A 12004-nucleotide genomic window follows, 5' to 3' on the forward strand; every position below is an offset into this window, starting at 1 on the left:
TGTGTTAATTGCAAGAGTATGGATAAACCTGTCAGGCAAGCTAGAATGCCAACAGAGGGATTAAAGTAGAAATATTCCTTTCATGCCCAGGAGACTTATTAACTAAAGCCCTAAGTTGACTTTTTCCAGAGAAAGGTGGTCGGGGATAGCCCCCTATTAATGACAGAAGAGTTGGTGAAAGGCACAAAATACTAAGACAGATTCTGGTTTTGGGGTAGATGCTCGAGCAGATTCAGGGGGTCCCTCGAGGCCTGACCCACCTTTGCCTGTCAGGTTCTCTTCCGCATGACCTTTGTCATGGGTGGGATCTCCCGTGGTGGCTCCCAGCACCTTTCACTTTCACTTTCATGCATTGGAGAAGGAAATGGCAACCCACTCCAGTGTTCTTGCCTGGAGAATCCCAGGGATGGGGGAACCTGGTGGGCTGTCGTCTATGGGGTCACACAGAGTCGGACATACCGAAGTGACTTGGCAGCAGCAGCAGCCGACTGTAGCCTACCGGGCTCCTCTGTTGGGATATTCCAGGCAAGAGTACTGGAGTGGGTTGCCATTTCCTTCTCCAGGAGATCTTCCCAATCAAGCATTGGGAAGGATGTAAAGTAACTAGAAATTTTATACACTGATGATTGGATTTCAAGTTAGCATGACCACTTTGAAAAACTGTTTAACGATTTCTACGGCAGTTGAAAGTATGCATAACCTATAGCTCAGCAGTTTCACTCCTAGATTTATATTCAACAGAAATGCCAAGTAAAATAAAATAGCATTATTTTATTTGTAACAGCCCCAAACTAAAAACAACCCATATGCCCATCAACAGTGTAATGGATAAGTTGTGTTATATTTGTGAAATAGAATACCATACAATAATAAAAATGAGAAAACTCGTGCTCTGCCCTCAACATGGCTGAATCTTACAAATGTAATAATGAGCAAAGCAAGTCAGACACAGAATGCATAATACATGCTTCCACTTACAGAAAGATTCAGAACAGTTGAAACTTAACGATAGTGTTTGAATTCAGGAAATTGGTTGTCCGCCTTTCCCAGATATAATCACTAAAAATACGTTGATGTGTCTCCTTTTGAGACTTTTTAATTTTTAAAATACTCTCAGTATTTGGAAATTAAGCAAAATTTAAAGCTACCTTAATAACAAGATGATTATTGTCTTCTTTTTAAATATTTCAATATTTCATGATGAGAGTTTCCAAGCTCACAAGAGAGCACAGAGGATTTACTTGCCACTCAGATCTGACAATCATAGATATTCACCCACTTGCGTTGGCTGTTTTTTTTCCTGTTCTGAAGTATTTCCAAGTAGGCCCAACACTTCATGCCATTTCATCCCCAGGTACTTCATTAGGAGTCTCAACTACCTGAGGACATTTTCTTAGGTGATTCCAAGCCTATAATCACACCAACAAGGTTAACAATTGTGAGACTCACTTGGTGGTTCACTGGCTAAGACTCTGCACTCCTAATGCAGGAGGCCTGGGTTTGATCCCTGGTCAGGGAACTAGATCCCATGTGTCACAATTAAAGAGCCGCAACTAAAGATATCATTTGCCACAACTAAGATCCGGTGCAGCCAAATAAATAAAATATGAAAAAATATTAACAATCATCACTAGTATCATGCAATGTGCAGAATATATGTAATGTCCCTTAATTATCCCCGTATGTCTTTTACCTGTGGCTTTAATAACCATTTCCATAAAATAGGCATGAGGGGGGCTTCTAGGAGGCTGACTTTATTCTTTTTCTTCAGTTTGATATATGAACTTTTCTGTATGTTATGTTTACATTTAAATAAATTTTATTTTAAATATATAAAAATTTATATTTATTTTAAATATATAAAAATATAAGACTAGACCAAAAAAAAAAGAGAGAGAGATGAAGGAAATATAAAGCAAAAGCAAAAAACCTTGCATGGCTTCCTGACCTCCGAAACGCAGAATTCTAAAGATGATTCCCAAGATTTCCAACACCTGGTGATTTAATCAAACACTCACTTGACTGTCGGTGTGAAGGCAGCACATGGATGTAGTTAAGTATGGTTATCAGACTTAAAACAGGTAACCTGGATTAGGCAGGTGGGCTCAATCTAATCACCCGAGTCTTTAAAAGTAGAGAAGTCTCTCCAGCTGGAATCAGAGCTGCAGCAGAAGAGAAGTGTGAGATAAGGCAGGCTCATGAGAAGGACACGACTGCTGTTGCTGATTCCGCAGACAAGGAACAAGCGGAGCCTGCAGAAGCTGAAAACCACTGGTCGGCAGCCAGCGAGGTCGTGGACAAGAGTCCTTCAGCCTGTGCAGCTGGGTTGTGCCAACCGTCTGGATCAGCTTGAAGATGGATTCTCCCATAAAAAGTGGAGCAGCCCCGCCTACACTGGCGTTTCTGCCTCCTGAAGACACCGAGCAGAGAAGTCAGCCAGACCCACTGAAGTGCTGAGCTCCAGGACTGTGAGATGATACTTGTGAACTGTTGAAAGCACTGTTTGTGCTGCTCACATGTTGGAGTAGCTGCAGAGAAGGAAACTGCTACCCAGTCTGAGCTTGCAGTGCTTGCTGCATGACAGGCAAGTAGAAGTCAAGGTGTTGAGGCAAATTACAGTGACTTTATCCAGAATGCCAGCAGACTGAGAAGATGGTGGACTAAAGTTTTAAAGAACCATCTTAGAGTAGCCTTCAGGCTGCGCTTTAGCTGAGGGAAAGATGGAGGTGGGAGGATTCGAGATGAAAGGGTCATGACAGGTTGCAGACTTCTTGGAGCCACTGGCCTTCAATGGAAGCTTAACATTTCTTTGTTCTTCTGTTTGCTCACAAGGTTTCTACAAAACTTCAAATCGATATTGGTTATTTTTACTCTACCGCCCCTATCTCTGCTTATTTGCAAGGTTTCTAGGCTGAAAATGAACTTATTTACAAGTAGTAGCCAAAACTAACACAGGACCACCTGGGATGGGAACTTAATAAGTTTTTGGGCACAAGCAACAGTCCTCTGATAGTTAACTCTGTGTATTCAGGGCTAAAGTAACAGAGTACATGAGCTAAAGAATGAGGGGGGCAGTTTCAACCTGGTGTTAGTTCTGTTCTGACTCTGTGACAAAACTCTCTCCTGGCCTGAGGGGGTCCTCTGGGCCCTTTCTGCTTTTTCTTGCAAATCCGTTTCTCACCGTGCAGTGTCTGGTGAAGGCCACCCTCCAGTCTCCCCCTGAAATGTGACCCCACTTTCCCCTCCCCTCCTTTCCCCTCCCACACACCGTACCTTCCCCCTGAAAAGCTCTTCCTGCTTCTCCCCACCTCTCACGGGGCTACTCCTTCTTCAGGCCTGGAGGCAGCCTTTCCTGATGCCCATCTTTTCTTGCTTCCAGGCTGGGCATCTCTTTTGCCTACTACGGGGTCATCCTGGCCAGTGCCGAGCTGCTGGAGCGGGACCTAGTCTGTGGCTCGCGGTCTGAGTCCGAGGTGGCCGTGACCGTGGGGGTCTTGGAGGAGAGCCAGAGCCCCTGTTACTGCCACATGTTCGCCCCCTCCGACTACAGGACCATGATTATCAGCACCATTGGCGAAATTGCTCGTAAATGTCTCTCTCTGTTGGGTGGCTCTCTGTTTTGGGTGGGGGACAGGCAACTCAGAGCCTCATAGAGAAGAGTGGCCTGTCATACACTTGGTTCCTGCCTGGTAGGACTAGACGAGTCCCCAGATCATGCTGACATATCTCCAGTGTGGATGAATGTAGGGAGGACAAGTCTGGAGGCATAGAGGTTTGAATTACTTTATCGAATCAATTCTAAGATGCATTCCCCCACATTGTAATATCTCTGCCACTGGGATATGTCTTACAGTGACTTATTAGGTTTCCCTTTGGAAGCACTGTTTCTGCTTTAATAGGCATAAAATAATGGTACTTAATCATTGGCACCTTGGACTTCCCTGGTGGTCTAGTGGGTAAGACTCCATGCTTCCACTGCAGGGGGTGTGGGTTTGATTCCTGGTTGGGGAAGTTCCACATGCTGTGTATATACCACCCCCCCCAAAAAAAAAAATTCACGGCATTTTGAATTTGAAAAACAGCATAAAATATTTATAGATGGAACAAGTGGGCAGTTTAGACCTATATGCAGTAATACACATCCTGGGCATAAAATGTACTTCGCATACACCAATACTTGTTTTTCTCAGACCCACATGGGAAAAGGATGTGGAAAGAGCATGATGCTGATGACAGTGTGACTGTGTCTTGGCTGCAATACCCATGAGGTTTGGATTAAGTTGTTTCTTTATGAAATGACAAGGAGGAAACCATGCCAGTGTTGATAAACGCCATTTGCTGTCAAAGTTCTGAAAATTGTCTTTGTTTTTTTCCAGTGAATCCTTTAAACATCCTGGGCATTAATTTCCTGGGGAGACGGCTGAGCCTTTCTATTACCATGGGATGCACGGCTTTATTCTTCCTGCTCCTCAATATTTGCACCTCAAGGTATTTGCTCTCTGTTTGCTTTGGAACAACCTAGTTTTGAGTGGTGGTTTTAAAATGAGGTCTCCTGGGGACTTCTCTGGCAGTCCAGTGGTTAAGACTCCATGCTTCCACTGCAGAGAGTGCATGTTCGATCCCTGGTTGGGGAACTAAGATCCCACATGCCCCATAGCCAGAAAAAAAAATGTAAAATAAATAAAACGAGGTCTCCTGACCCATGGCCTTCAGTGCATGTCAGGAACAAGTCCCTTTCCCTAGGAAAGTAGAGTACAAGCTGCCTCTGCCCGTCCTACTCCCTTTTTGCCCCTGAACAGAACTAGCCTAGGGGTATTGAGTACGCTCACCAAGATACTTAGGATCTTTATACAAAGCTTCCTTGAGAATGGGGACTGTAGTCGCTGACCAAATGAGCTGCATCGTTGTCAAGACAGTGATGTAGACAGCGTACCTGTGGTGGGAAAATTCACTGCACGCAATTTGTGACCCTAGGGTGGCCTCATTCATAATATGTATGACTTATTCTGCACACTCTACCATTTTCCAGGAGTGGTCACAGAGGTGTGCTCATAGTGGGGAGAGGACAGGCTGGAACGGCACAGTTTGGGGGAACGGGATTGAAGGTCTGAGTCAGGCTTTTGCTTTAGGACCCCACGGCCTGGCCAGCTGATGAGCCGCACCCTGGGGACCTGGTCTCCACGGGTGTGTGTGTGTTGGCCGCTATAATGCACCGGGATGGGGGCCCCGGAAGGCCCTCCCATACTGCCTTTGTAATGTCTCCCTTCCGGCTCCCTAGCGCCGGCCTCATCGGCTTCCTCTTCATGCTGAGGGCTCTCGTGGCAGCCAACTTCAACACCATCTACATTTACACTGCTGAGGTTAGTTTTGGGGAAGGGGTTGCTTACATCAAGGTGTTTGTCTGTAGATAATGCATCCCTGGCTTCTGCTGACTTTTGATGAGTTTCTAAAAACATCCTATTAAAATGACATCAGAAGGTATATTTGATGTGGTCTTTCTCTTGCCCCATGGGGTCTAGTGAAAGTCAGTCTCTGAGAAGAAAGATAGGACCTTCTCCCTTTCTCAGTAAATCACATTCATGTTAACCAAAACAAACAAACAAAAAAAACCACCTCATTGCCCGCTTACCCTGCTTCCTGAAGAAATAGGGCCCATACCTGCATGTTGCTGATATAATGTAAAGCACCCTATTTCTCTCTTTTTGAAATTAGAATGTATTTTTCAACTTTTTTCTTTTGAAAGATCACATCCCACTCTGCTGTTCGTTGTGTGTGGCTTAAATTCAAATATAAGAGTAATTTATCTTTAATTTATTGAATTATTCCATATACTTAATACATCTACTTCTGAGGGGGCTCCTCAGAAAGCCCCAGTTTAAAAAGCAAACATTCCTAGAAATAAGCAATGTCTGAATAGGAAACAGTATTTTAACTGACTTTGTCTTTCATTGAGCTAAAGAAAGTGGTGCTGTAGGGACTGCTAAGGCTTCATTCATTTTCATGTCAGGAAAGGTAAAAGTCTGTTCAGAATACAGATATTACATATCAAAATCATTAAAGCCACAGGAAAAAAAATTCTTGTCCTCTCATGTAGATTAAAAATAGGATATTATAACATATTTGACATATATCAATACATAATTCTTCATTTAGTTCCATTGAAAAAATCTAAAATTGTGAATTTGTGAACTTAAAGGTCTATATGTATTGTGGTATACCTCTAAGGTTATATTTGGAATATTCAATTTAACATATTTTGGAACATGTTCATTTAAAGGGTTACTTCTAAGTATTTCTTCCCCTGATGCTTATGGCTTAAAAAAAAAATCAAAGATGTGTACCAAAAGATGATTGTCTTGAATTATTTCATCTCCTAGAATTGTCAAAAAACAAAAATATTGATAGTAGAGCAAAGATCGTCTCTGTGTATCTGAATCCATTGTTTTCAATAGCCAGTAACCTCATTTTCCACAAAAAGAAAAGAACTCCATGAAAAGGCACTCAGCCTCCAGGTCGTCTTTATAAATACAGCGGTTTCCCCTGGGGCAGGATAGCATCTTGTTGCATCTGACAGATGGTGTCTAGAGAGGTCACATGCTTTACTTTGCTGACTGATCAGTATTACATAGCACTCAGAGAAAAATTTCCAAAATTAAGCATTCTTTCATATATTCTCCCTATATAGTCTTCCTATAATCCTCTTTATTAAATATTTGCCTATCAAGAATTCTGAATCAATGAAGTACAGATTTTTGGTGGTGGTTTAATCAATAAATCATGTACGAGGGTTACGACCCCATGGACTATAGCCTGTCAGGCTTCTCTGTCAATGGAATTTTCCAGGCAAGAATACTGGAGTGGGTTGCCATTTCCTTCTCGAGGGGATCTTTCTTACCCAGGGATAGAACTTGGGTCTCCTGAATTGCAGATTAATGAGGTCTTGCTATAAATGAAAGAAAGCAGACTGTGCCATATGGTTTTGAAATGCAAACATGGGGGATGGTGTAGTATGTATCTGACACTTCAGTCAGTTCCCTGTATCTATATTAAAGATTTGCTTGGATTGTTGTTGTTTGGGGTGTATTTTCTTTCCATTCAGTAGAACCACCTTTATATGTTTATAGCTCTAAGGTGGAACTCTATCTGATTCCAAAGTTTAGCTTTCTAAAATCAAATTTGGAATATTAAACACATATTTTGGAATTTGCTCACTGAAAGGATAATTTCTAAATGTTCATTGTCTGATACTGTTAAAATTCAAAGTTGTGTCCCTGAGAAAATGAACATCTTCTATTCTTATCCTGTCTATATAGACTATTTGGCCTTTTATATATTAGCAAAGCCTGACCCGGGGAGGGAAGAACAGAGGACTTGGGGAAGAAGGAGTCTAAACTAACTGATGCTTTCTACACTGGCCCCATCCAGGTCTACCCCACGGCGATGCGTGCTTTGGGGATGGGGACCAGCGGCTCCCTGTGTCGCATTGGAGCAATGGTGGCACCGTTTATATCCCAGGTACAGCCCAGCAGTCTCGGTAGGGAGGATATGTCTAAGGGAGGTGGGGAAAGAGTGGCCTGAGTCCCTTCAGGTTAAGGGTTTAACCAAATATTTGTCTACTTGAGTTTCCTTGCGGTGCTGTTTTCTCATTGTCTGGTGAGTTTGGTGGGAAAAGAGACTAAATCAGTGCTTCCAGTCAACAGCTTGTATTGTGCCGGACACTGTTGGTGAAAGATGCAAAGGACACAGATGACACGGGGAGTTGGAGCTGTTGAGTGACAGTGGGCTCCAACTCTGCTGTCAAGGGCGCAATTGAGAAACAGAACACAAACATGCAGGGAGGCTGAACCAGGACGCAGGGAGGAGGCCCTGGGACGGGCAAGTCCAGCACTCAGGCAAACCAGTTGCAGGCTGGGAGAAAATCCAGAGGTGATCGGGACCATGGTAGGGGGACCTTGTTTCAGGAGGGAATCAGAGGCAGCTATGGTAACCCACGTGGTCATTGTTCCTCAGAGGGACCAAATGGCTTGCCCCTCTGCACTGGTCATTCTGTTTTGGCCACAAGAAATGAAAATCCACCTGCTCTGGCTGCAGCCAAAAACAAGAGTGAGGTTGGGTGCTGGGTGGGCCTGATCCAGGCTGTGAACATTGTTGGGGACCCAGGCTCTGCCTCCTCACATTTGTCTAGGGCCTGTGGTCACTGAGCATTCAGACTGTGTGCCCTCAAGACCAGTGTGCTGTGCTTGCCCATGGACCTTGCTCCTTACAAATCCCAGACATCTCTCCTTAGATCTAGCTACCAGAAGATACCAATGTGCTCTCTACAACCCAGAAAGATGCTCTCCCTGCATCCCACTGGCCATGCCCGGTCAGGTGTTCATACTTGAGCTACATCAGTTGCAGCCAAAGTCAGGCTTATGCACAGAAGCAGCTGGGTGGCAGGTTGTGGGGGGTGGCGGGGGGGCAGATTTTGGAGAAAGTTTTGGGTTGACGTGGGCTGAGTAGACTGTAATGTGTATTTCCTACAATTTAACAGAGGATTTTGCTACCATTTTTCTTAAGACTATCTTGGGCATGTTTTGCCCTCTCATCTTTATTTGTTTAAAAGTTTTGTTATTTTTGGCTGCGTTGGGTCTTAGTTGCAGCACTTGGAGTCTTTCATTGTGGCATGAGGGCTTCTTTCTAGCTTTAGAGCACAGGCTCACTAGCCCCTCGGCATGTGGGATCTTAGTTCCCTGACCAGGAGTTGAGCTCAAGTTCCCTGTTTTAGAAGGTGGAGTTTTAGTCGCTGGACCCTCAGGGAAGTCCCCCCCTCGTCTTAATTTAAAATGAGGGCAGGTTTGGTCTTGCAATTTTGCTTTTCAGAGTTCTTTTGTACTTATTACTTTACCATTTCAGAAAAGAACAAAATGGTGAACAGCAGCAGTAAAATATTGATCCTATTGATCAGACTGAGGTATAGTTGGTTTTCCAGACTCCAGAAATAGAGTCTCTTGGGCTTCCCTGGTGACTTAATGGGTAAAGAATCCACCTGTAATGAGGGAGACCTGGGTTTGATCCCTGGGTTGGGAAGATCTCCTGGAGAAGGGAATGGCTACCTACTCCAGTATTCTTGCCTGGAGAATTCCATGGATAGAATAGTCTGGCAGGCTACAGTCCAACCGGTCACAAACAGTCAGACACAGCTGAGCGACTAACACTTACTCAAGGCCTCAGTAAGTGTTAGCTAATAACAGTAACAATGATCAATAACAATCAATGCAATGTCACGGTCTTGGTAGACCGGGACCTGGGGATTGGAGTCGACAAGAAGAAGGACGCAGGGGACCCAAGTATCGAGTGAAACAAGGGTGCTTTATTTGCAGAAACCGCATGTTCATATATCTTCATACAAGGCGGCTTCAGGCACTTAAAAAATTGAGCAAAAACAAAGCCAGGCAAATAACAATCTTCAAAGGGCCAGAAAGCATTCCATATCCTGAGTAAGAGGGGCATAACTGAATAGATTACCTTTAAGTAAAAGGTCACTGAAGGGAACCGCTGAAAGGAGTCACTGAAGGGAATCCAAGCAGGTGCCCTTTCTCATGATCTCAGTCCTGAGAACTGCATGCAGCTCTGCTCGTTCCTGGAAAACAGGAATAGAGAGTCCTTGAGAAACGGCCCACAAAAGAAGAAAATAACATTGGATCAATTAAAGTTGAACGTCCCCTGACAGTTCCCCCGTTTTTATTTTTTCATAATTGGGGGTGACTGTAGATACTTTGTGAAAAAGGCTCTGACGAATTGAGTTTGTTTAGTTTGAACAATTTTAGTTGAAAGGCATCGATATATTACAAATATAATCACCAGGATAATTACCAGTGTTGTAGTTCCAGATCCAATACTATGTGTAATGCTTTGAAACCATCTTCGAAGGTCTAGCCCAGATACTTGATCAGCCAGCTGTTCAGCTAAGGTTTCCAAATTTTTGGAAAAGGGTAGACTCTTAGAGAAGGTTTCAAGGGTTTCCTTTTGCAAGAATTGTACATTTAAGGAAGCATTATTATGTATATCTTGCAAATGAAATTTGATCTGATCCCATTTGTAAGCACTATGGTTGAACCAAAAAGGAGTGATACAAAATTGAGTAGAATTCCAATTCCAATTTAATAATACTTGTTTTTGTAAATCTATTAATTGATCTCAAACCCATTGGATGGCTGTTTTTAATTCCTGAATTTTATCTTGAACTTTTTCATCTATCTGAACCTGAGTGACCCATATAGTATGAGCATCTTTAGTCCAATTTTGAATAAAATTATGTGTTTGAATTGAAGTTTGTAAAGCAACATCTGCAACAGCAGCAGTGGTGCAAATGGCTGTTAACCCCCCAAAACAAGAATCAACCATCCAATGAATCGCTTAGATCGTCGGAGTAATTTAGTGAGTAACTGGGAGGCAAGTCTTGCCATGGGACCCTCTTTCCAGGGTCGTTGGAGATCTACTGGCAACCACAGACTACGCTGAGATCAAATAATCAAAAGGGATTCATTTTTTAGAGAGATAGAGGAATTAAGACAAGTATACAATTTGCAATCTGTACAAGTCACAGAACATAAAGTCTTATTAAATTATAAGTTTCCTATGGCTATAACAAAAGGGGAACACAAGCTTGTATAAAATATGAATGATTATAATGGAAGGAATAGTTACTATGACTGGTTCCTGTGAAATATCCAGTCCAAGTTCCAAGTTTTTCAGTACTTGTAGCACGCTTCCAGATGTTTTATTGTTCAGGCCCAATTCGTTTATGGAGGATGATTTGAGGGCGAGGAGGTGCCATTCTGCCGTCAAGGCAGCCAAGGAGTCTTTGTCATGAAAGTGTTCCACTGAACTGTTGGTAATTTTCCATGTTACTTGAGTAACATAATCACACATGGTACTATTAATATCATCTGAATAGTTAGATAACCACATACCATAGGGTCCCCAATCAACAGTGGTGTAATTGGCCACAAACATTTAGCTTGACGTGTATCTCAATAAACAGGAGTATATTTAAAATTCTTATAAGTAAACCCCTTACATTCCAACTTTTGTCCTTTTCCTAGAGTTTTGGTAGTATTGACATGGTCCTCATAAGAGGACAGGACAGTAAACAGTCTAAACAAGGTACGGAAGTTCTTTTTTGGAGGCAGGACGAAAGCCCATGTTTGTCGACTAACATGAATACATAATTCTGCTGGGCTCATGTGTAAAGGAAGGATTTCATAGCCTAGAGAAATGTTAATTAGTCTTCCTTCTTCCTCAGGATGAGAGGGCCCCTCCAAGCTCCAAGGACAGGGCATATGTACTGAGTCATTAGTGGATACGATCGGTCCTATATCTGTCCGTTCTACAACCTGCAATAAACGGCGGTTAGATATATAAGCCCAGTAAGTGTGATTAATCAAGTTATCCTGAGTGGAGGAAGCAAAAGCAAGCATAGCAACAAAAATATTTTCAGGATTCAGAGGCATTCCCTGTTGAGAAACCAGATTTTCAGCTTGATTTGTAAAGGTTATCTGTCCCCAAGTACGGAGATCATAAGGTCGATGATGTCAAGTGTGGCATTTCTTGGAAATTTTTTAAGCCACCATGGCTTGTACTGGAAACTTCTCCTCCTGGGGATTTTGCTGTTTTCGTGATTTTGTTGGCTCCATCTGGAGAAATACAAGCATACCCCTTTCCCTGTAATATTAATTCTCCAGATTTCCATTGTTTAGTCAACCCAAATGGGCAGAGGAAGGGAGGTATCCTTCAATGCCTTGAAATGTTTTTTCCACTTTTGTCAAACTATCACCTTGCAGTAAGTTTAAAAAGTTAAAAACAAATAAAGCTCTATTAACAATAGTTATAGGATTAAAGAATATATTGCACTGCTGCGCTGCTAAGTCGCTTCAGTCGTGTCCGACTCTGTGCGACCCCATAGACGGCAGCCCACCAGGCTCCCCCGTCCCTGGGATTCTCCAGGCAAGAACACTGGTGT

At 42.9% G+C, this 12004-nt stretch overlaps 1 protein-coding gene across 14 annotated transcripts in view; it reads left to right on the plus strand.

The window, feature by feature from the left end:
- SVOPL (SVOP like) overlaps positions 1–12004 on the plus strand; it is a 96730-nt gene that overhangs the window by 48496 nt on the left and 36230 nt on the right. For 6 of the 14 annotated variants that reach the window (XM_086395359.1, XM_086395361.1, XM_086395360.1 and 3 more), the window contains 4 exons: positions 3380–3585; positions 4377–4488; positions 5279–5360; positions 7426–7515. In XM_086395359.1, the coding sequence (XP_086251485.1) occupies positions 3380–3585; positions 4377–4488; positions 5279–5360; positions 7426–7515 (490 nt within the window). The remainder of the gene's footprint in view (positions 1–3379; positions 3586–4376; positions 4489–5278; positions 5361–7425; positions 7516–12004) is intronic. The other 8 variants (XM_086395365.1, XM_086395368.1, XM_086395364.1 and 5 more) reach the window with 5 other exon arrangements.

Source organism: Bos grunniens, chromosome 4, assembly GCF_055505025.1.
Source record: "Bos grunniens cultivar Pamir isolate PY7600 chromosome 4, Bosgru_T2T1.0, whole genome shotgun sequence".
Lineage (NCBI taxonomy): Eukaryota > Metazoa > Chordata > Mammalia > Artiodactyla > Bovidae > Bos > Bos grunniens.